The sequence below is a fragment of the Sphaerodactylus townsendi genome, linkage group LG12 (assembly GCF_021028975.2).
Source record: "Sphaerodactylus townsendi isolate TG3544 linkage group LG12, MPM_Stown_v2.3, whole genome shotgun sequence".
Taxonomy (NCBI): domain Eukaryota; kingdom Metazoa; phylum Chordata; class Lepidosauria; order Squamata; family Sphaerodactylidae; genus Sphaerodactylus; species Sphaerodactylus townsendi.
Genome location: NC_059436.1, coordinates 4,255,165 through 4,280,716, shown reverse-complemented (window position 1 = coordinate 4,280,716; position 25,552 = coordinate 4,255,165). Strand labels below are relative to the sequence as shown.

The 25,552-nt window shown below is 42.6% G+C and overlaps 1 protein-coding gene across 5 annotated transcripts in view; it reads left to right on the top strand.

The window, feature by feature from the left end:
* Positions 1-422: 422 nt before the first annotated feature.
* Positions 423-25,552, top strand: part of LRRTM4 (leucine rich repeat transmembrane neuronal 4) — a 424,076-nt gene continuing 398,946 nt past the window's right edge. For 2 of the 5 annotated variants that reach the window (XR_007245874.1, XM_048512282.1), the window contains exons 1-2: positions 426-1,331; positions 3,478-5,073. Coding sequence is in view for 4 of the 5 variants with exons in the window: in XM_048512282.1 (XP_048368239.1) it covers positions 1,328-1,331; positions 3,478-5,030 (1,557 nt within the window). In the remaining variant the exon portion in view is untranslated. Of the gene's footprint in view, positions 1,332-3,477; positions 5,074-25,552 lie in introns of all 5 variants that reach the window. The other 3 variants (XM_048512281.1, XM_048512280.1, XM_048512279.1) reach the window with 3 other exon arrangements.

The window sequence follows — 25,552 nt, the reverse complement described above, 5'->3', positions numbered from 1 at the left end:
CTTCAGGGGGACCCCAAGAACTAATTCATATTCTCTCATGTGTACTCTATATTGAAGTGTATTTTTTCCAGCCCCAGCTTTTCCCTAAACCCTGCTGTTTTCAAAACCAGTTGGGTTTTCAACCCAATTTAACATTGTTTTTAAATGAATTGCCCCTTTAACCTCAAGTCTGCTTTCCAGTCTGCAAAGTCAAGGCCTCCACCCTTGCACCTGATAATGAAACAGTCTGCAGCTTTCACAAAGGGGTAAAAATATTCAGGTCAGGTCAGAAGTTAGAATGCAGGGTTTGTCTATGCATGCCTTGCAAAATGGGTAGGGGCAGAGAGTTGTCTGAAGCTGGTTTTCAGTCCACACAAACAACATCCGAGGCACCAACATGGAGCTATGACCAGGGAAATGTGGGGAGGAGGAAGGCTGGTGCAGAAAGAGGGGAGAAAAAAAAGCAATCCTGTATCTTTAATTTCCTTAGTGAAAGAAGGAAGCTTGCATCGCAAATGACAGCCTCACTTGTTCGTGCCTTTAATATGTGATCTGTTTTCTCCAGTGGAGGGCACTCAGTGTATCGCAAACTGGAACATTAGCACCAACAAGCGCCTGAGCATCGTCGCTGTCTGGGGAAAAAAAGCAGCCTTCTGAATGAGAGGGAAGCCAGCCTCTCTCGGCTGCAAAACACTTTCAAACCAGACCGGCTCAATGGAGAAAACTCACCTGTCCGGCTTTTGAAAAGAAAAAGGTTCTTCTACAGCAAAAGAGACCTGCTGGCATCACATCTCAGAAAGGCTGCAGGATGGATCGCGGTGTCTGGGGATGGCAGGAGCAAGCCGAATAACAAGGGATGCTCGGAGCTGGAGAAAAGGGGTTTTCTCTCCCCCCTTACCTCCAGAAGTTGCCTTTACCTTCATGGCCGGCCGTCACTCCACGGTGCAGCTTGCCAATTGATGCTAATGGTCCATTGGTGATGGGCAGAATGGCCCTCCGAGGTTAACCTTCCGCCTTCCCCCTCCTGTCCATCGGCACCCCCACCCCCAGTCCTGTCTTCCCTACCTCTGCCATCCCCATTCCCTCCCCCTTCCCCCCAGATCCCCCCCCCCCCCAAATTCTTCCTTGCCCCTCTCGGGAACTTTGTGTGGGTTACTTGCATTCACGTCGGATGGCAGCGAAGGAGGTAGCGGCTGGGCTCGTGTGACATGAACACTGGGATGGTTTGAAAGGAAAGAGACTGACTTGGGGGGAAAAGGGGGGGGGAATCCAACCGAAGCAAGCAGGACGCAAAAACAGCTGGAAGAGGAAGGAAAGGGGGGGCGACTGTTTTGCGGAGGATAAAAGGATGGGTAAGTGAACTTTTCTCCTTTTTGTAGAACAGCTGGAGCTGTTCATGGTGTGTGTGTGTGTGTGTGTGTGTGTGTGTGTATACACATATGCACATATATATTTCATAGGGCTGGTCTCCCAGCAAGTGGAGGGAATGCATTCTTTTGTGCATTCTTTTTCCAGGTGACTCATTTGCTGTTATATTTTTAGATCATGTCCATTTTTTTTTGCTTTCCCCCCATCCCACCCACTTCGCCTTTGTCCCTGCAGGGTTTTTCTGTAGGCAATTAATCTCCAAATGCATGTGCGGAGTTAATTGTCGAATTTGCACATGCCTCCCAGAATAGTCCTGCTGCTCTGTCCGCCTCCTTTTTTCTCCATCACTTTTTTGACTGTCCACGCCGAAGTAGCCAAAGGCATGTTGCATCCAATATAGGATTCATCCAGTTTTCACATCCACTCAGCTTTTGGGGGGCATCCAGAGTCTTAACCCTTTGAGACTTACAGAAGGAGATATAGGGAGGTGGAGGGAAATAGCTTTCAGAAGGGCTGAGTTGATGTCTGGAAAGGTACCCCCCCGCACTGCTGCCAAATATCAGTTAGATTTCTAGCAGTCATTTACTAGTCCTCCAACCCCCCTAAATTGCGACAGGTTTATATATTTTTTCCTCTCTCTTTCTCCATCTGTAAGCTGGAGCATGTTTGTGCTTGGCTGCTGCTCCTGGCGTGCAGGCAATAGGGAAAGATCAGAATTTAAATTAAAAGCCTCACCAGTAAAGTGGAAAGATCAGCAACAGAAAAGCTCTTTAGCCTGCAAATCTCTCCCCACACACACCAAGATTACATCAATTTCATAATAATAATAATAATAGTACAGAAAATAGCTGTCTGTCTCTCATCTTTCTTTCCCCTTCTCCCTATCTTCATCAGAAAACTATTATTTATTGAGAAGAAAATAGCTTTAAAAATCTGTGCTCAAAGAATGCAGTCCAGTTGCGAGAAAGATGATAACTCTGGAAAGAGCCCCTGGCTCAAAGATTATTACAAGGTTTGAAAAAGTCATCCTTTCCTTTTCGTAGGCATACACACATGTATGTGTAGGCTAGCTTTTCGAAACCTCTGCCCACTGTTATCCGGAGAATGTGGGAAAAATGTGGACTGCATGCACATTGGAGCATTAAGTACAATAAGTTGCCTGTCATGTGAAATGCAAAATATTCACAGTGACAGACGTGGGGAAGGGTCAGGGGGGAGATCTTGATGCATATCTGAGCCTTAAGGTCTGCACTTTTGCTGTTATTTGGATGTCATTCTCCTCCAGACAAATGAATATTTTTTCTGTGAACAGTTGCCTATGTGTACATTCTTGCATTTGCATATGCTAGCAGAGAAACTATTGAGGATCCTCTGAGACTTCCTACAGAATAAAGAAGAGGTGGCTTAGAGGACCTGTGTATTTTACTTGTATGCATATTTACCATCTGGAATGTTTGTCATCGCACAGACATCCCACATTACATTCTGTCTTAGCAACGTTCATCACTATATAATTTTCAAACAATTTCTGAACTTCTGCTCCATCATGTGCTATAAAAACATTTTTTTAAAGATGGACTCATTTTGGCTTGTTCACCTAATTTCTTGCAGAGTTGTGAGGTTAGAGGTTGGCAAGTTGGTTTATTAAGAAACCTTTAACTTGTCCGGGAACTGTTAACAGCCCTGGAGATAAAGCTCCTTTTCCTTCCAAAGCTACATCTCTGTGTCTGGATAAATATGTTGACTGCTAAAGCATTAGTATCCTAATGATAAAGGTATTCCACCCATGTGCATTCTGTTAAACATGGGAATAAGTAAAAAGCAGGTGGGGGTCCTTAATTCTTTCCCCCAAGGTCATAAATCTCACCAAGATAATAGAATAGCTATAATATGGTGATACATGTGGTTTGGGAATGGCCGTGGGTGGGTGGGCTTGCGGAAGAAATTACAAAAGCATAAATATTTGCATACAAAACAAACGGGGGGAAAACAGAACAGCGAAGAGACAAACAGGTTGGCTTTCACTTGCCTGTGTTTGCTGTGTACTGTGTACAAGTCCATCGAGGGATAATGTGCCTCTGATTTATTTGAATGTCTTTACAACGCATGTTTGTCTTCTTAATATCATAGGTTTCCATGTAATTAAGCAGTTGAGAGGCATGAGTGCGCTGTTTGTGCTCCTACCTACGGTGCTGTTTGTGACGCTGACGGGGGCTCAGCGAGCTTGCCCCAAGAACTGCAGATGTGATGGCAAAATTGTGTATTGTGAATCTCACGCGTTCAGAGACATCCCTCAGAACATTTCTGGTGGGTCTCAAGGCTTATCCTTACGGTACAACAGCATCCAAAAGCTCAAGCCAAATCAGTTTGCAGGCCTTCACCAACTCATATGGCTTTATCTTGACCATAATTACATCAGCTCTGTAGATGAGGAAGCTTTTCAGGGCATCCGTAGGCTGAAGGAATTAATTCTAAGCTCCAACAAAATCACTCATCTGCACAACAAAACATTTCATCCAGTGCCCAACCTTCGCAATCTGGACCTGTCATACAACAAGTTGCAGGCATTGCAGTCGGAGCAGTTTAAAGGTCTTCGCAAGCTCTTGATTTTACACTTACGGTCCAACTCACTGAAAACTGTCCCGATTCGAGTTTTCCAAGATTGCCGCAATCTCGATTTTCTGGATTTGGGCTACAACCGCCTACGGAGTTTATCCCGTAATGCCTTTGCTGGCCTCTTGAAGCTAACAGAGCTCCACTTGGAGCACAATCAGTTTTCCAAGATCAACTTTGCTCACTTTCCACGTCTCTTCAACCTTCGCTCTATTTACTTGCAATGGAATAGGATCCGGTCCATTAGCCAAGGTTTGACATGGACTTGGAGTTCCTTACACAACTTGGATTTATCGGGGAATGACATTGCAGGGATTGAACCGGGGACATTCCAGTGCTTGCCCAATCTGCAGAAGCTCAACCTGGATTCCAACAAACTCACCAACATCTCTCAGGAGACTGTCAATGCCTGGATTTCCTTAACATCCATTACTCTATCAGGAAATATGTGGGAATGTACTCGAATTATTTGTTCTCTTTTTAATTGGCTTAAAAACTTCAAGGGAAACAAAGAGAGTACCATGATTTGTGCAGGCCCTAAGCATATCCAGGGAGAGAAGGTGAGTGATGCTGTAGAAACCTACAACATCTGTGCTGAAATCCCAGTTGTGGTCACTGAAAAGCCCTATCAGCCCCCTAAAACTCCACAGAGGCCTATCTTTATTCCAAAACCTACTCTTCCCAAACTGGAGGACTACCAACCAACCTCTTTTACATCTAGCCCATCTCCAGATTTCCCAACATCTGGACCAGAACCAGAGTATGAGCATGTTTCCTTTCACAAGATTATTGCTGGAAGTGTTGCCCTCTTTCTTTCTGTGGCTATGATTTTGTTGGTCATCTACGTCTCCTGGAAGCGCTACCCAGCCAGCATGAAACAGCTCCAGCAACACTCTCTTATGAAAAGACGCCGGAAAAAGGCCCGAGAGTCTGAAAGGCAAATGAACTCCCCTTTACAGGAGTATTATGTGGACTACAAGCCTACAAACTCTGAGACCATGGATGTATCGGTTAATGGATCTGGACCCTGCACGTATACCATTTCTGGCTCCAGGGAATGTGAGGTATGAACCATGATCCTCCTAAATCCATTTCTGCTGCTGGGAAGGAGAGGTAAATGTTTGAAGCTCTTGAGGTGTCTCTAATCACTAGAAAGATTAATGAGCCTTTTGCTTTTGGGTTTGCTCAGTGTGAAAGGTTATTTAATTAAATTACAGCAATCAGGAAAGTGATGGTGGTTCTTTTCAATAGCTCAGGCTGGAAAGAGGCTGCTTCAAAGATGAGAGAAGGTTGGAATAAACAACAGCAATGAAGGCATTCAGGGCCCGTCTTTACCTTCTAGCCATTTCAGGTTGGTGTGAAATTGCTGCCTTCACCGCTGTTATTTTTACCCTGTCCTTTATGTAAAGGGGGAGACAAATAAGGCTGTATTATCTGATAGCCTTTACAGAGGATGAAACAGTCTATGCTAACCATTCTGGTTTGGCCTGGGGGTCTATTCAGAATCCCACGACTTTTCTGACCTATTTCAAATGAATTGTCAAGCTGAATGTTTCTGAATTATCATAAGCTTTTCTTCTTGCATTTTTTGTCCTAGTTGCTTAATACATTTATGAAATAAGAACATTCATGGCAAACTCCATGGAACATAAAGATGGATATCAAATCCTTGTTAAAGTGTCTTAGTAAATACAGTGGATTTGAGTGAGGGCTGAAATATTTTTGCTACAATTAGGGAATGAATCCAAATTTAACCATCTATTAACTATCACTAGATGTAAGCATCATCTGCTTAGCTGGTAAGTCATTGTGAGACTTAAAGTGAGCCATCAACAGTTGCATTTAAACAGAGCCTTTGCATATCAGGTGGGTGTTTGGGTTGATGTTGGCATAGTACACATTGAAAAAAAAATCTAGGAAACTCAGGAAAGCCAGGCAAATAGCTGAGGGATCATGGCTTCATTGGCCACCATTTGGGGGGGGGGGGTGAGGAAGAGGAATGCCAATTCCGGCAATGTATGTAGATTGTACCTTTATACTTGAAAAATGGAGACAGGAGTTCTTTCCCTCCAAGATAAAAAAGATGGAAGGTGTTAGGGTCCTTTTGATTTTACTGTGTTGTTCCAACTCTAGTACTTGAGTATAATATGAACTACTGAACCTTATACCCAAGTTTACCAAGATAGGAAGTCTTCTGCAGTTGGTACTAGAAATCACTACTAAAGGTGTTTTTTTTTTGCTTCAGATTAGTGTGCATTTGTTCATAAGATAGATTTATTTAAAATGAAAGAAGGATGGATACATGCTGAGATGGATCTATTCTGCTGTGTTGCAAGAGTCTTCCCTTTGATTTCACATACCAGCACACTTAGCTTCTATGATCACTCCAACAGAATGACCATTGGACTCCAACTGTAATCTGTTGAATTTCCTTTAGTTGGCATTCCTTAGTAGTTTGGGTTCTTATACCATACAATTAAATTGGAACTCCTTCCGTTTCAACAAGATTTAGTAGTGAAGTGGATGAGTGAATATTAAAATATATAGTGATTTGTATCTGCTTGGGGCATTCCACTGCATGAAACCTTACATCTTCTCCATCAGATTTTATGTCAGTTTTGTTTAATTCAGCTCTGCAAAGAAGTCTGGTAACTTGCTCTGTAAATTCCCTTTGAAGCTCGATAGACTCATTGAAGTACCATATGTGAGTTTACTGGGGCTTAGATAATACTCATAGTGTGTATCTAAGTCATGTTTGAAAAATCACTGTAGTTGGAACTTGCTCAGACTCAAGTGAAGGTCCTTCTTCAGGAGGAGGAAGGAGGCAAGGACATGTTTTTCATCCCTATGGAAAGTAATGTTTACTGTAGCATCAATCCTTTTATGAGGTGCCCTGTGGCACAGAGTTGTAAGCTGAAGTACTGAAGTCCAACAAAAGTTGGTTTCAGGTAGCTGGCTCAGGGTTGACTCAGCCTTCCATCCTTGGTTGGTAAAATGAGTACCTAGCTTGCTGGGGTAAAGTGTGGGCAACTGGGGAAGTTAATGGCAAACTAACCTGTAAACAGCCTGGAAAACCCACCACAACCAGTAAGCTGTAAACAATGTCTAGTAAATGTCATGATGTGATGTCACTGCATGGCAGAGGCGTAGCTCCAAGGGGATGGGGGTTTGCACCCACCCCTGGGGGGCATGGCAGAGGTGTGGCAGAGGTGTGGCGGGGGCATTCCAGGGGGGTGGGGGAGTTCCAGGGTGGGATGGGGCGGAGGACACACTAGTGCACCGGGTGCTTTTCCCCCTTGCTATGCCTCTGCTGCATGGGTCAGTAATGACCCACTGCTTGCATACAGGACTACCTTTGCCTAATCCTTTTTATGACTGGAAGATCACTCCCACAGGGTTGTAAAGTAATAGGAAGATAAGTATAGCCAAGGCATTGTTTTAGCATCTGTTTACAAATGACTGTTTTCCTAGAAGAACATAAGTATAATTTAAGCTGATTCTAAAGACCATTTGCACTTTTTGGTGGCAGTAATAAAAGATGGCAAAAGCATTATGGCCTTTGACAGCAAGTACTAAAACCTTATCATGGATCTTGAAGGCAGTATTAAGAGCAGACCAGCCTACTGGCAAACAAAAGCAGGACAGTTGTTTTCACCAAACAATGAGCAGAGTCAAGGACATTTCATGTAAATGTACGTAATTAGATGTTTATGTTTTCTTTAAATGTCCAGATGTAATCTGAAAAAAAAAACAAATGGTACAAACCAGACGATGACTTTTGCGAAGCAGCTCTCATGCATGAGAGCTGGATATGTGTGAGTGTGTTTTGTCATATGTGCAGTAAAGAAAAACACATTTGGCTAGACTTTCCAGACACTAGCCATCTGGGACTGGGCCCAACAAGTCAGCTGCTGAGCCTGGCTAGTGTGGTACATCACCTGGCATAACGAGAGAAAATGACTGCGTTCAAAGCAACATAGCTATGGTCAGTGTCAGGGGAGGAAGAACAGTCAAAAATGAAGGCAAATAAAAATAGATGATGATGAAAACAGGAGAAAAGAGGGGAAGATGCTGGGATATTGATTTGCATATTCAGTGAATGGGAAGGGTAGTCAGTCTATAGCTCACACCAATTGCAGCCATCCATTTCATTGCTACTTGTAGAAATCTCTCCATCTGTCTGCCCCGCTTTCCAACCATGAATGCCTCCTAGAGTAGCTTGAAACAACTGAAATGAAAACAGGAGTACACTGTATTAGGGATAATGAGTGTGTGGATAGCAGCCTGTTTTGGCCCCTAGCATTTAATGGCATAATCACTGTTCTTCCAGAAAATATTAGTGCCTCTAGAGATGTATCTCGCTGCGTACTGGATATTATCTGTATGTGAAGCTACGCAGTTATTATCTGTTAATGCTAGAGAATTAAGAAAAAGCACCTACAATGACACTCATAAGACAGTGCTGAAATAATAGACTTTTGCTTGAATTTATCATTCATTGTCTCCATAGCTACCAGGTTCTGCACATAAAAAGGGCACATAGTCATTGTGTGGTACTCATAAATTCGAGTTGCGGGGAGTTGCGTGCTTGCACGGGTCTCTCTTTAGTATCTCCTAGTGGTAAAGGAAGGTTTCATAACTGTGGGGATGGAGAATATATATCCTATTAAATAATTAATACTGTCAGAGAAACCTACCTCTGGAAAGAATCCTATCTTGTAGCAAAGAATCATAACTCAGGTCTGTCTCCCCAAGGCCTGTCCCATTTGCTGCGCCTCAGCTTGGCTTCCACAAAGCAGAAAGATTTAGAAGGGGGAAAATGAAGTTCAAGGTCTCCCAATGAAGTGCTAGAATTTTTAAAGGAGTGTAAGGCTGCTCAACTTTTTATTGAAAAAAAATCTACGAAGTTCCCTTTCCTCCCACGCTTTTGGTTTTATTTTGAAGAAAGAAAATACTGCTGAAAGCATTACAGCAGCAAAAAAATGAAATCTTTCTTTTTACAGTTGCTACCTGGCTGTTCTATTTTTATAAATACCCTGCAGACCAATACTAGGTACGTGTAATCAGTTGTTCAGTAGCCCTTACTCTCAAGTTACCCCCCCCCCTTTGATTAATGCTGTATTCCTATGGTTGATTTTTAAAAGGACAGTTAACAGTGTTTTTTCATGATAATCTTTATAGTACTCACACTATATTGGTGTTTGGAGTCATCAAATATTGATAGGGAGTAACACTGAACACGGTTCCTGTGCCCACAACTAAGTGTACTAACTTTATCACACCTACATGTATTTGGGATAAACCATTACAGATAAAACGATACATCTACTTTAAACTACATCACATACAACGTACACAGCCTTTGTCCTCATGACTGGGAATTCAGTCATTGAAATGGAGCTTACATGCATCCTGTTTATGCTCACATAGGTGTTGTGTCCATAATGGGATGAATGTGCATAGGTGGAGAGTGGAACCTGGGCATTTTGTCCTAAGTAGGGGTGGAGCAAGTGCATTCAATTCTGTTCCAAGAATGCATGTTGCCTTATATCCACAATGTAGTATGTACAGAACTTGTTTCTTAGACAGCCAATTCCCTATTCAGCTGCTTCTGAGTATGTGTCTCATTTGTCAGTGTAATGTCCTAGGTAGCTACCTAATTTGTATGTATGCTTGGACTAGACCAGGGGTAGGGAACCTGCGGCTCTCCAGATGTTCAGGAACTACAATTCCCATCAGCCCCTACTGACAGAGGCTGATGGGAATTGTAGTTCCTGAACATCTGGAGAGCCGCAGGTTCCCTACCCCTGGACTAGACCTAAGGGCAACCGGAAATGGTGACTGAACATTTACAAGTAGGAGTACCTAATTTTTTGAGAATTCTAGAAGCCTTATAGAGCATGGGAAACTCGCCAAGGTATTTTTAAAAGTATTTTGGATGGCAAGAAGTAAAAACCATTATGTCCTCCTGTCTCCAGGCAGAAATGGCAATGGAAAGGTAGGCAGAATGGAGGTAATAAGCTGGTAGCTATTGCTACCACTACCACTACCTCTCTTAGCTAAAGGTGGTATGTCACCATCGGGAGGAACCCTAGGAAATCCAAGTTGGAAGAAGAAGTGACATAGAGGAAAAAGAAGACTACAGTGTGGGGGGGGGTGTGTGAAGAGGGACCTAAGCAGAGGTGTGCATGTCCAAGAGTGGATGAAGTGGGCAAGACTGACATTCACATATCAGTGTGGAATGAACCACTAAGCCTCAATATAATGTAACATGGAACCTGTGTTCTGATTTTAAAGACCAAGCACAGTGAGAACCAAGTTGCCACGGGCCCTTTTCGGGGTCTCTGATCTTCTTTGAACCCCACATGCCAACTATTTTTTGTTGAAATGGCAACATCAGTCACATAAATTGGAGCATCTACTCTTGTTGCCTCCAGTGAAGCTTGACTCATACACAGGTGGCATTTGAACTCTCCTCTCATCTGATTTCTCAAATGCATGGGCCAAAGTTCCTTAGGAAATAACTGCTCTTTATAGGTCCAATTGTGGAAGCCTGAAGCTGTATGAGAGAAATGGGATGATGACACCAGTGTAGCTTCTCACAAAAGAGAAAAAAGCCATCTTGACTTTTCCTGCAGGGTAATTGCTTGAACATCTATATTACGTTCTAAGTTAAGATGACACCACCCTTACCTTTCCAACTTCTTCCTTTATGAAAACTACTGTAACTAGGATATCACTTTGCAGTTTAACTAGGATATCACCTGTAAAAAAAATGATTGTTCAGAATGTTCTACGGTTTAAAACTAAACATTCCCTCCACCCCCATGCCACACAATCATGCCAAAACAGAAGTGAAGGGGAGGGGAAAGAAGGGAAAGGGAGGCCAGTCAAGATGGATCAAATCCCATTGCTGCCCTCAACTTCAACGTAGGATTGCGAACTCTGGTTTAAAAGGAGGCTAAGTAATGTTGTTATTGTTATTAATGGTATAGATGTGGTGCTAAACTATGGTTAAGCTGGGTGACCTTGGGCTAGTCACAGTTCTTCTGAGCTCTCTCAGCCCCACCTACCTCACAGGGTGTTTGTTGTGGGTGGGGGGGGGGAGGAAAGGAGATTGTCAGTCCCTTTGAGTCTCCATACAGGAGAGAAAGGGGGGATATAAATCCAACTCTTCTTCTGACTACAATGCTAAGAATGCTTTCCTGTGGTTATGCTTCATTGACTAAAATAGGATTTATTTCTAAGCAGACCTGACTAGAATTGTTACCTAAGTCCAACAGAGGAAGCAAGGAATGCCAGAGTGATGAGTAATGCCTTGTGTACCCATGGTTGGGTTCCAGTTTGGAAATCATGGTTTCTGGATTGCCAGCGTTATATTTGAACTGGGCCAAGTATTCATTTAATGTACTAATTTCTCTTCAAAATATTGCTTGAAGAGGTTAACAAACACAATCATGCAGCATAATAGAAACAAAATGGCTACTGAATAAGTCTCCCATGGTTACTGAACCCAAGGGACTGCCTGCTGTTGCTAGTCAAGGAGCACATATTGAAACAGAATATAAAGATGACAGGCAGTCTTTCTCTTTTTTAAGGGGAAAAATGTTCTTCAGGAGGGGTTGATTTGGATTTTTTAAATGTTCTTAGTAAAGGTTCCTGAATTTCTCATCCACTGACCCAAATAATACCCAAGAGAAGTCTAAAAGAATGTTTACCACCATGTAGAGAGATGTTCCTCAATCCATCGGCATTCAGTGAAGAATCTCAGAATCTACACTCTTCATTCATAACTAGAAAATTTACAAATGTGGGCCCAGGAGACTTGCAGGGGGATCTCAATCCCACCACTTCTTGCATGGCCCACTGCAGCTTCCAGGCTTCACTACCAGCACAGCTGCTGGCTGAGCACAATTCTTGGTCTCCGCTGCTCCAAGCTGGAAAGGACAATCTTTTTTTTTCAGAGAGAGAATTTAAACCCTCACTGTATTTTTTTAAAGCTGTCAGGATCTCCCAAGTTTGCAGGAAAATCTGTTTGATGTCAGCGTGACCCCAATGTGTGGATTTCGACATCCGCAGATGGGGGCAACACATACATAGATATCCTTCATTACCCTGTTTTAAGGGGGTTTATGGAGAACACATCCAAAACAATCATATAGATCAAAAGAATAAAGTACATTCCTAGAGTCATTTAAATCATACGAGCGACCTTTTAAGTATCTATGGGAAAGCTAATTTATGAGCTATTTTGTATATTAGGGATTATCATCTCCATTAATGGTTTCCACAATCTGGCTACAATGCAGAACTTATCCCGTTAGTTGAGGACATCATATATTGAGTTTCTTTACCACTGATTCATGTCCATTTGAAAAGTTGGAAAAAATATTTATGCAGTGTTTTATGGCTCCAGGTAAGAAATGAGCTATGGGAATACTTCAGAATATCCAGAGATGAGCTCATACAGCATACCTCAGAGGGAGAGGTGTGTGGATGCACAGAAACAAATCATAGGCTCTATGTTGTTGTGGAACAGCACAACAATTAATGTACATGTCTGTGCTTAACTATAGAATATTTATTAACTAGCAAAAATACACATGATCTAAGCAAAAAAATGTAATATGTAATGAAAACAACTACAACAAAACCAGCACGTATCTATGTCCAACTTCATCTGGGATTTAGCAGATTTCTTCGGAGTACCATAAAAGTTTGCGCAAAAGTTGCTGATACTAAAAGCAGTCCTGAAAGCCAGAATGGTTAAGAACGGTGGACTCTAATCTGGAGAACCGGGTTTGATTCCCCACTCCTCCACATGAGCAGCTGATTCTAATCTGGTGAACCAGGTTTGTTTCCCCATCTTACACATGACGCCTGCAGGGTGACCTTGGGTCAGTCACAGTTCTCTCAGAATTCTCTCAGTCCCACCTATCTCGCAAGGTGTCTGTTGGGTGGAGAGGAAGAGAAGGCATTTGTAAGCTGCTTTGGGATTCCTTATGGTTGAGAAAAGTGGCGTATAAATCCAAATATGTCTTCTTCTTTCTCCTTCAATATTAATATCTCACAAAGCAGCCAATGAAATGTCCTAAGAGTTGCTTAGCTTTTGATGTGAATAAATAAAGCCTTGTGTCAAATCAGGCCATAGGTCCATCAAGACCTGTTCATAAGCATAGGTTGTGAGCTACTGATAGCTCACAATTTAGCTACAGAAAAGTTTGTATATTCCCTAGAAGACCCAGGAAAAGAGCTATGAAAAGATATGGGATTTTTTCTTTCAAAAATGCTATTTCATTGGATTTTTCTCTCTGCTATTTAGCTGATAATTTCATTTGTGGTGGTCTTCCTACGTGTTTTGTTTTTAAGATGACAAAACTTGGTAACATGCCAGGGGGTGGCGGGGGGGAGTAGTTTGGATTACTTCCATTACTCAGTAGTTCCCATTAAATTAAAGGTTGGTGACTCCACTGTCTCAATAAAAGATGATTGAACTGGAGATTGTTAAGGACTGAACTAAGTCTGTGAACTCCAGGGCCTCTTCCGCACATGCAGAATAATGCACTTTCAATCCACTTTGAATGCACTTTGCAGCTGGATTTTACTGTGCCGATTAGCAAAATCTACTCTCAGTTGCGAAAGTGGATTGAAAGTGCATTATTCTGTACGTGCAGAAGGGGCCCAGGAAAATTCCTGGAAATTTGGTGGTAGAACCTGGAGTGGGGTTTGGGGTGGTGAGGAACCTCAGCAGAGCATAAAGATATAGAGTCTACCCTCCATAGTAGCCATTTTTTTTTCCATGGGAGCTGATCTCTGAAGTCTGGAGATCAGTTGTAATTCTAGGAGAGTTGGCAGCCCTAAACTGAATGTGGGTCCTTCATGGAAGGAATATTCTCTACTACGGAACCATGCCCCTTCTCTTGTCTGATATTCCAAATGCCCATAATATGCCCCCTATTCTGTTGGTTTGAAATATCCCAATACAGTCTATGTTTCCCTTTGAATACAGAAGATATAGCTCTTAAAACGCTGCTATTTTTTTTTTCTAATGAGATTTTATTAATGCAGCTTGATAGGAACTGTAGCTTGTAGCAAGGACTGAAATTGTGGTGATGTTCAACATGGAAGGCAAAGGCACTTTTGAAAGGTATGCATTCTGGCAAAGAAGCAAGTCTTTTCTTCCCAAACTACCTGTGTAATAAAATGTGTTGAAAATTTTAGTGCAGTCTTGAATGTTAGATTATGTGAGAATGTTAGAATATTGTCCCCTTTTCCAACTCTATGTTGGTAAATTGCATAAAGGTGTGTGTGTGTGTGTGTGTGTGTGAGAGAGAGAGAGAGAGAGAGAGCATACACACTCACATACACACTGTCCAGGCTCTTCCACTGTAAGGTGGTATAAGATTGAGGAATAGACAAAGAGGCAATGATTCATTGGGGGTGAGGGGAGCAAGAAATAACAGGGCTGAAGGCTGTGAGGAAATGCAACCCTCTTATACAGCAGCTTGTCTCCCTAATCCTTGATGCACGGGGGGAATCTCTGTAAGTAGCCAGAGCTGGAAAAAAATGCAACAACTGCTTGAGGGTATTTTGGTCTCTTAGTTCATTCAGAGTGGATTTCTACCGAGGAAAACAGATGCCCGGATTGAACCCTGACACAAACTTGAACTTTTTAAGGAGTCCTCTGAAACACTTACCATAGTTTGAGCTTTCATCAGCAAGATAATCCTTCACCAGATGCAGCGGAAAAAAATCAGTGGGATGCACTTGGCTCTGAACGCCCTGAACTATTTAGAAAATGAATAAGTGTGCTGTGGAAATGAGTCCAGAACCTTCCATAAAGCTGACCTTTGCAGTAAATGTCTCACTGCTTTTCCTGAGAGGGAAGAATGCTAGGTGGAACAACCTGCTCATTTTAACTCCAGAGCCTGTTTTTTACTTTACGCTGCCACCTGCTGAAAAGAAGGTAATGACTAGTTTTAAACTGAGTTTGAAGGTATAAGGTTGAAGGAACAAAAATAATGGTTATGTGTTACATTGCATACCTTAGTCCCCTCTGCTGGAAAAGTCAGAAATAGCTCTTCAAGAAGCTTTATAAGCTGCATTTTCCTTTACTTATGCCACCACTCATATTCCCTTGTGAAGGGGGCAAAATGCAAACAAAAGAGGCTGCAAAATTTATCTCCACTGGGACCTACTTGTAATAAATGGTACCTGGGACTAGTGCTGAAATTGTGTGTCCCCCCCAAAAAATTGCCCCAGGGAGGAGCAGAGGGAAAGGGTGCCCTCAGCATCATGCCTGCCTCTCCAAAGCAATCTCGTAGAAGGACAAAGGGCCAGCCATGCTGAGTGCCTCTGACCTCTTGGTGTTGCCATCAGGCAGCACTTGGTACCTGCGTGGTGCCCTGAAGGGCAGCAGCTGCAAGCACAGCAGGGCACCATCAGCAACAGTGCTCCCAGGCACTGCAGCCAGAGAAAGGCCAGTTGTAGCAGCATCAGCTTGAGCAGAGCTTACCCCGGCCAGGGAGCATCTGGGAGGCCAGCTGGGGAGTGCTGATTACAGACTTCAACAGGCTGGATGCTGGAGCTTTTGCCTGCAGCCATGAGCATACAGGAAATGTGAGGGCAGGACAAATTGCAGCTGTGAGCAGGGCTGCTGCCTTGCTGCAGATCTTAGCAGCCAGATGGGGGCACAGGGAAATAACCAGGGAAATAACAGGCTGGTGAGAAGGCGGAAGAAGCAGGTGCTCAGCAGCATCCTGAGGTTGTAGGTGGGCAGTGAAGGGCAGATGCTGGTTGGTGGGGGTGCAGAAGGAGGAGGAGGGGGGTAGACAGTGCAAAGCAGCTCCTGTCTCATGGGGAACGCCAAATGCGCCCCCACATGACACTTGCAAGTGGCGCCTGAGGCATTGGCCTCCTCTGTATCCCCCTAAATATGCCTCTGTCCACTTAAAGAAGAGACTGAGATCATTGGAGTGGGTTTACATGGTTGCTCACTCCCTTGCCTTTTTTTTCTTTCCATACCAGCCAGAGAGATACTTGGTGCTGGATGTTGTTGCCGGAGAGGCTATGATGGCGATGTTCATGTTCTTTTCTTCCTCAACTTCATTCCTGTTTCTCCTCTCAGTCCAGTATCTATGCCAGTAATACTAGAGTAAGAATGCACATAATGTTTACCATTGACATGTAAAAGGAGTGAACATTGTCTCAGCTCTTTTGTTCATAAGGAACAGATATGCAATACTCCACCATCAAATTATAAATTGCCATGGGTGAAGTGGAAGTTCTGTCCCTCTCATTGTTCTTTTTTATAATTGGCTTGGGGTTTCTGAGCTCTCTGAGAAGTTTGGGAAGTGTATTTTGCTAGTTTATTCTGTGAGTCGGGGGCACTTCTTGCTAGCTTTTTCTAGTAAGTTTTCTGCTTTTCCAAAAAACTTCCCTCTGGGGAAATGCTGACAAAAACGGCTGGCAGAGCAGGGAGGGATAGTACAATGCTGGATATCATGTCTTTAAGAGTTAGATTTCCCATTACTGTCTCATAAAGCCATAGATGCTCCTGAGCATGCTTGGCAGGAAATTGAGAGTGTGGGACTAGGAATTCCAAGCATGTATTGCTCCGGGGTTGGGTTATCACTTACCTGGTTCAGGCGACAGACCTCTAGATGCTCCCTGTCCCTCTTCCCTGGAGTAACAGGGGGAAAATGGGGGGAAGACAAACAAAATCAGTCAATGCAGGGACATTATTTCTTGTTCTGGAACAGAGCAGGAAGTGACATGATAATGCTCTTGGAATAATCAACTCTACGTGGATCTGGAAATGCCTAAAAATGTCATCTCATCACACCACTTCCTGTTCTAAAATAGGAAGGGATGTCCTGGCAGCAGTGGTGGGATTTAAATAATTTAACAACCGATTCCGGTGGTGGGAATTAAAATACTTTAACAACTGATTGTTTACAAGCACCATTTTAACAACTGGTTCTGCCAAAGTGGTGGGAACCTGCTAAATTTCACCACTGCCCGGCACCCTCCACCCCTCTGTGCTCCCAGGGATTTCTAGCTGAGTGCTGCCAACCCTACTTTGAGACCCTGGAGAGTTGAGCAACTTGCCACTGAAAGGTAGCAGAAATGTATCTGTTCTTATCAAATATATGAGAGGAGTTTCGAAGAGATCATTTTCTGGGGTCTTGTGAAGACTCTTAACAGTCCTGACGTTCTGAAGCATTTAATGGCCTCTTGGGAGCATGGAGATTGTCGTTTTCCAGTGGATCTTGTCTTGAGTCTTTCAGCTGATCTTTCGCTCTGCATTTTATGGCCAGAGCTGGGATTGCTTGGCCTGGAGAAGCTGTTTTCAGCAGCATTTCTACAGTAAATATAACAACTGCTCCAGCTGTCAGTATAGCCACATTTGAGATAATCTGCTGTTTTATGCAATCCAAGGCCAATCACTTTCTCTTACAGAAAGCTTGATATTTTCTTTCTCACCCACTCTTTTAGCTGAATGCGGTTTCAAAGCATGAGTGCTGTAAAGCAGCAATTCAAAACAAATCTTTCTGCTGGGTTGGAGAGGGGGGAATCATTAGCTCATAGGCAGGTGTATCCAGAGACCGGAAAATGGAAAGCAGAATTCAAAGGATAAGTTGGTGCTACAAAGTGAATACTTATTATTTTGGTAGTGCTCTGAAAAAGCTTACACTTAAGTGTACTTTGTGGTATATTTCTGCCCAAATATTAATGTATCTTAGGGTAGAAAACTCTCCCACAATAAAAAAAAAGTTTGTTGCACGCTGAAGATATTAAATTGGGTTTAGGCGACATTTTCCACCACTAGAATGGGATGGAATTTCCTGTTTCCCAGCTGGGGAATGACAAGAGGAAGGGAAATTTGAAGAAATAGTCAGTTATTCTGGATTTAGCCTATTGCCTTTTATAAAACCTAGAGCCTGAAAGCATAGGCCTGTTCCACGCAGGCCTGTGCAGCGAGCGGTTCGTGGAGCTGCTGCAGCCTGCAGAAGCACCTTTGCATGGAGGTGCCTCCATTTTGTTTGTAAACTTACCTTCCGTTCCCCTGCGGAGCTCTGCAGGGATAAGGGGACATGCCTCTGTGGCCATGGCAACACCTTGGGGTTAGGAGGGCAAGAGGCATGTCTCCTCATTGCTGCAGAACTCTACAGGGGAAGGGGAGGTAAGTTTACAAACAAAATGAAAGCGCCTAAAAGCAGAGCCTCCGACCCGGTGCCATTCACTCAGCACCGGTTGCAAAGCGCTGTTTCTGAAAAGTCCCAGAAACACTGTTTTCCTACCCAGTTGGGGGGGAGAAAGCACAGTGCTGCCTTGTTTCAGAGGTGGCAGCTGTGTGAAGTTCTCCTCCCAACTGGTGTTTTCACCAGCCTTGCACCGGTGTTTTTGGCCCATGCAGAGTGTGCCATGCTTTCACATTTGGTAGGAAATAATTGGATTAAAAATTATGCATTTTGTAATTGGTTTGTGGAGAACACCTACTCATCAAATAAAAAGCTGTTTTTGGAGCTAAAACATAACTCCCAAAACAGCTTTTTGTTTGATGAGTAGGTGTTCTCCAGATTATCAGGAGGGGCTGTTGATCCTCCAGAGCACTCTATTTATTTGTATGGTACCATCCATATATATGGAGCTTTTCTGAGTAGAGGAAGACAGGACTCTGCCCTCTAGGATCTCACATTTTAAAATTACATGAAGACAAGGGTGAGGAAAATAGTTGGGAAGGAAAAAGGGAAGAATATGCATTCATTACATGTGTTTACATTTCATTTCCATTAAGATGGTCTCATGTGCTGGTATATGGAAAAAATGGATTTTGAAGGAGGATGTGAAGAGAATGAGAGAGGTGGTATCACATAGGAGTTCTAGGAAGAATTTCCAGATTTTAAGGGGTTGTAAGAGAGACAGAAGCCATTTATACACTTGTGGTCTCCTTCACATTGAGCGTACATCTCCTTTGGGTTGGATTTCAGTTCCATACGCGTTTTCCACTCTTTAGAGCTCACCTCACTCTCAGGCCCTTTCCGCACGGGCCAAAAACAGCACCCTGGGGACAGCAAAAACGCCGTCCCCAGGGAGCTGTTCACAAGGGGGGCGCAGCTACTTCGCTCCTCCCCAGCGGTGCAAAGCCGCTGTTTCCCAACCTCGCTCCCCAAGCGAGGTTTTTGGGAAACAGCAGCTTCCAACTGCTGCCATACGAATGGCAGCAGCTGGAAGGCGCCATCCCTCCCCCCTTTCCCAATTGCCCTACCTTCCCTGCGACCATCCGGTGGGTCGCCGAGGCCTGGGGACACGCCCCCTGCACTACGACTCCCGAGCGGCCGCGCAGGGCAAGGGGGCATGTCCCCTGGCCTCAGTGACGTGCCGGACGGTTGCAGGGAAGGTAGGTCGATCGGGGGACGGCACACCGTGGCGCCGTCTTCCCCGTAGTTTCCGGGACCATTCGTGTGAACGGTCCCTGGGGGGTTGGGTCGGCGTCATGTACGCCGACCCGACCCCCAGCGTGGCCGTGCAGAAACAGCCTCAGATCAAAGAATCCCCATGGTTTCTAAAAAGCTCTGAAAGTACAACTTTTTAGTTCCCTTTGCAGGGAAAGCAAAAGAGATCCATCTGTGTTGGGCTTTTTTCCAGGTTTCTTTGCTCCTCTCTGCCTTCCCTTGCCCACATCACAGCAATTCCTCCTACTCTTGGAGTCATCATTTCAGAGCAATCAGAAGGATTTTCTTCTTTTTCTTTTCATTATTGAAGGCCTTTTCCACACAACATACTGAACAACATTTTCAGGGTGATTATAAAACATTTCCTTTTGGAGTTTTGCAGAAGTTTTTCTCTGTTTGGTTCTGAAAACGTTTCCAAGCAACTTTTTCTCTGTGGTTTTCAAAAACACTTTACAACAATTTATTCTGATAAAACATTTCAGAGCTAGCTTCCGTCACAGTGTGAACATATTTAAAATGTTTTATCTTTCCTTCTGCCATTTTCCATGCCTCTGTGCCATCACACAGCTTCCCTCTCAGTGCCATTTTTCACAGCCCTGATCTCACTCCTTTCCCCACCTCTTTATTTTCATTATTATGTGGTGGGTTTTGTGGTTGTCATTTGGTTGAATCAATGAAACATCGATTGAATGTAGCTACAGAGCATCAGAGCAGTAAATCAATGGAGCATTGTTTCAACAAATAAGCAACCACACACCCACCCTTTCATGGCAGCCATGAAACATTTGGAGGAGATAGTGAAGAGGGAGATCAAAAACATTCTGGAAACATTCTAGATGACTGGTGTGGAAAAGGTCCCAGTAAAACTGACATGAAATGGATTAGGGCTGGCAAAGCACTACTAGACCAAAGGTGGCCAAAAAAAAATATGAAGTTGCATAGGAAGAACAAAAAAGTAGCAGGTGGGCAAAATGGCAGATTGGCTTGGCTAGGGACACTTTGCAGGTGGAGAATCTCTGTGCAAAAAAACAAACAGCAAACCCCACTGTGAAGCAAACAGCTGTGGGGTAAGTATTGTGTGCCTAAATGACCACAGTGAAGTAGTTTGAATGTGCTGAAAATCTTTTCATGACTGAGGATCAGTGAGCTGGAGGAAGGAGGCAAAATTATTGTTGTTCCACAGTTTTAGTGGAGTCACTGGCAAATCAGAGTGAGACACAGATGCTTTGCATGACAAAGTCAATGATGTGTAGCTGTTGGAGTGTTGAACTAGGTCTTGGGATGCTCAAACTCCAGTTGCCCTGAAATACTCACATGTTGGCCAATAACTGTCTGTCAGTTTAACCTACCTCCCCAGTCATTGTCAATCTAACCTATCTTATAGGGTTATGGGTGGGATAAAAATGAACAAATCATTCTCAATGTATTGTCGAAGGCTTTCACGGCCGGAATCACTTGGGTGCTGTGTGGTTTCCGGGCTGTATGGCCGTGTTCTAGCAGCATTCTTTCCTGACGTTTCGCCTGCATCTGTGGCTGGCATCTTCAGATCCTCTGAAGATGCCAGCCACAGATGCAGGCAAAACGTCAGGAGAGAATGCTGCTAGAACACGGCCATACAGCCCGGAAACCACACAGCACCCAAATCATTCTCAGTATCCTTGGAGGAAGGAGACTAGACTCTTAGAGGGTCGGGCTGGGATCCCTATTCTGCCGTGGAATCTCACTGGGTGACATTGGGACAGTTACCCACTTTCAGATTAACCTACCTCACACAATAGTTGTGAGAATAAAATAGAGGTGATGTGAATGAAGTAAGCTGGTCTGGGTCCCCACTGGGCAAAACACAACTTTTTTGTGAAATACTTATACTGAAATAAATTTTGGTAGTGTTTGAGGTACCACCAGCTTTGTTTAATTTTGCTGCAACACACTAGTGACCCTCTTCCCTGGATTAGTTTCTGTTGCCTGTTCTCCAGCTTAGGTTCTTTATTGAGTCTTTTATACCACCTTTCCAGGAACATTGTTTCAAAAGTATTGATCCTATTTTCTTTCACTGTAATGCAGCCACTTTCATAAGTGGAGAGGAACCCTATTTATATGATACAAGCGATTGTAAACTGTATGCATTGACGAAGAACTTTGTGTTTGTGACAAAGAACTCTGGTGTTTTTCAGAGCACCAAACAGATAACTGAATGGCAGAGGAACCTTGGTCTTCCACTTGTTCTTGTGGATAGATAAGGGGGTGGGGGGAAATCCGCCCTGCATCTTGAATTTGATTATATCTAATGTGACTTCTTCCATTTTCTCTAAATAGCCTTAGCAAAAGTGTGGTTCTTTTGTGTATATAAAAGAAAGGAATTCCCTGTGCAGCTTTACATAAGAGATATTATCAACCAAGTGAAAGGGGGAAAAAGATTGAGACATATGAACTATAATGTACAAATACTGCACAAACACAGGGTAATGTTTCATTTTTTCACCTAATACATTTTTATAATGAATAATGTATTAGGCTGCAATCACATGGACGATCATGTGGAAGTAAGCCCCATTGAGCCCAGTGGGATATACTTTTGAAGGAATATTCATAGGAGTGTACCATATGTCATATCCCAGAATGGCTGCAGTTTGTCCTCAAAGACAGGCTGCAACTTACTCCTTCCTATATTTGTCATGTACTGCTAGGAGCCACATGTGGTCAATGTAATAATTAGTAGTAAAGAGTAACACTCACATGATGCTTTTTATATTGAACACAAGAACCTGTTCATGAAAACTAGTTCCAAATGGGAAAACTGGTGCTTGGAATCCGTCACTCACTGTTTCCATCTTCTGCTCCATCTGTTGGGTCTGTGCAGAACTAATGCAAGGTTTGGATTCATATAGATGACAATGGATCAGTTTTCAAAATCATTTTAATTCCCTTTCAGTCCCTTTTTAAAGAGAAAAATGAGCTAAAAATGTCTTAAATTTCATTAATAAATTCTGTAGTAGCACCACAGTTAAGGGACACAAACCCACCACTGTTCCTGTGGCACTGTTTGTTAAGTTTTAGGTATCAGATAAAACATGTTTATTACCAAGACCTAGGGATTTAGCATTTGTTCTATGGGTCTGTTTCCCAAGTGAGCTTCAGTTTCTTGGTGAGTCTCTTGGCTTTGATTTGATAGCTTCTGTGTTTTTCTATTACTAAAACACATGCTTTCTTCTTTCATGCTTTTTTGTAACAAACCTTTGCTGTTGCTGGTTTTATTCTTTAGTTATTTTCGCTGATAGTTTTAATTGGTTTTGTTGATGTTATTCTTATTGGTTATCTATAGATTTTATCCCTGTGCCCATTTTCAAGAACCGTATGTTATGAAATGATTCAAATAAATACATTGTGTCTCTTAAATATTTGCTGGATTGTTGTTCACGTGATGGTTGAGCATAATTATGCAAAATCATTTTCAGAAGCTACTTTGCTGCAACCGGTTTTTGTGGTCATTAAAGAATGTAGTGAATGTAGTGTTCAGGTGAGCTGGAGGCTATGTTGCAAGCTGAGAACAGATTGATCAACTTATAGGTATCCCATTATTTTGAGAATTAGAATATGAACTTTGAACAATAAAGGTGTAGTAGTTACTAAGGGGGCTGATTCTAAATGGGACTACTAAGTCCCATGAGTTGGATCCAACCAGTTTTTATGCTGGTGTTAGAGCAACAAAGGGGTCTCCCTTTGACCACCCCCTCCCCAAAAAAGTTTTACACTGGGTAAGAAGGGATCTATGTGGACAAAAGTTGTGAGGGATGGGGAGTTGGGTGCAGAGGGGAATTGGTCAAGATTGTGTGGAAAAGCTGGCTGAATCCATCCACATGTTATTGATAGAGGTTTCCTCTCAAGACAGTGTCATAATGTTTTTCACTTATGATTGCCAAGATATTCTAGGTCTTCTCTGAGCAACAAAACTAAAGTCTAGCACAGGGGTAGGGAACCTGCGGCTCTCCAGATGTTCAGGAACTACAATTCCCATCAGCCCCTACCAGCATGGCCAATTGGCCATGCTGACAGAGGCTGATGGGAATTGTAGTTCCTGAACATCTGGAGAGCCGCAGGTTCCCTACCCCTGGTCCTAGCATCTTTGATAGAATACAGTGTGCCTTTCCATAGAGCTCAGACACTATATTTACCTATTCAAGACTTTTTCCTCTCAAGGGAGACAGTATGTTATCACTGGTTTTCTAGACTATTCTGAATTAAGATATCTGGAGGTGCATATATGCTCATTTCAACATTGGGAATACTCCAGAAGAGGTAATTTTTCTCAATTTTTTTTGGGGGGGGGTAAAGATTTTATTTTATGTAACTATAAACAGAACAGAAAAAAATTAAAAAATGCAGATCATATCACAACAATAGTTACAATTACATCAACAAAAAAGAAGAGGAAGTTAACATATATTAGACAATGATAGTAAGTGTAAACAATAAATGATAACAACAATTATGAACAGTGAATAGTGGATATAATAATGTGCATTAAATGGTAATTATCATCATAATAAATCTTATTATACATTCTAAGATACCCTGTACAATACTTGATAAACTCAATATTAGACAATTTTATAAGACCATTATGATGAATAGACTACCGGTAGATAAAAAGCTTGCAATGGTTCTATTTATGCATTTCTAAAATATTCCTTGAATATTGAAAACTGAGTCCACATATTAATGTCATCTGTTCAAGATATATTTAAATGTTTCCCCCCTTTTCAATACAGTATATCAAGAGGATTATTACTAATTCATATATATCATTTCAGCAACCTTCTTCTTTGCTCCCCATTTTTTAAAAGAATAATTTGAATAGTATGCTTTCCATTTATCTTGAAATTCTTTAGTTGGTGCCTTATTCACATAGTTCATTAATTTTGCCATTACTGCATATTCAGCTATTTTACTTTCTCAGTCCTCCCGGCATGAGCATTCTTCTGCTTTCCATTTTTCTGCAAATGTAACTTGGGTTGCTGTGATCATATTTCTAAACAATTCTTCCATAATATTTGGAATATTTTTGGCAGAATTCCCAGTATCACACTCTTAGCTTTCATAATAAATTATTTTTTTAAAAAAATCTGGATTTTGGCATGTATTTCCTTCTAATGTTCTGTGCATTTTGCACTGACAACCACCTATGATAAAGAGGGTCATCTGCTCCTTTACATTTCCAACATTTCTTTTATAGTTCTTGTCCATTTTATCCATCTTTGAAGTAATATGCCATCAATAAAAGATCTTATACCAGTTCTCTGTGGATGTGTGGCTGCACATTTTATATCTTTTGTCCAGGTGTCCCATTTTTGGAGAGATGTTTCTTCCTCAAAATTTTGCATCCCCACGTTTTAACTTATTCTGTTTCTGTGTCAAGTTGAAGTAGTAACTTATACATTTGTCCCAATAAATGTTCTATTTGCTGTGTTGTCACCGTTTCATGTTCAGTCAGCTCACTTATCATGCCTCTTGTGGTTTGAATATTTTTTTTGTCTTGAAATTAGTTGAAAATATAGTAGCCATTGTACTTCTTACCATCCCTCATCTTTTGCTAAGACTGAATTTCTTCTTGAGAGTCGATCATTATATTTTCAAGTTCTTATCTGCCTCTATAGGAGGCATAAATTCTCATTCTCTCAACCTTATCTGCATCCCATTGTACATAATGACCTTGAACTAACAGTGCAGTCCATAGAGGGGAAAGGTGAAACCACTCTGGAGGCACCATGACCCTGGCACCAGTATGAGGAGCATTTATATCAACACCAGACAGCAGAATGCAAACTTGTGCCAGCAAAAAGGTAGGCATCCCCCATGGAGCTTCATAGAACAGTTCCATGGGGATTTGGGGAGCTTTTCTGTCAGCTTGCTAGTTAGAGGCTCCAATAGCAAATCGTCGTATGGATTCTAATCCACATACCTGTCTTCTTTGACTGAGCTCATCAACACCTACTTCCATGTAGCTGTCTTTTGCTGGATGAGGGTGACTACCCACTAGCACAGTGATGGCGAACCTATGGCACGGGTGCCAGAAGTGGCACTCGGAGCCCTCTCTGTGGGCACTCGCACACAGAGTTCATCATGTGGGGGGCGGA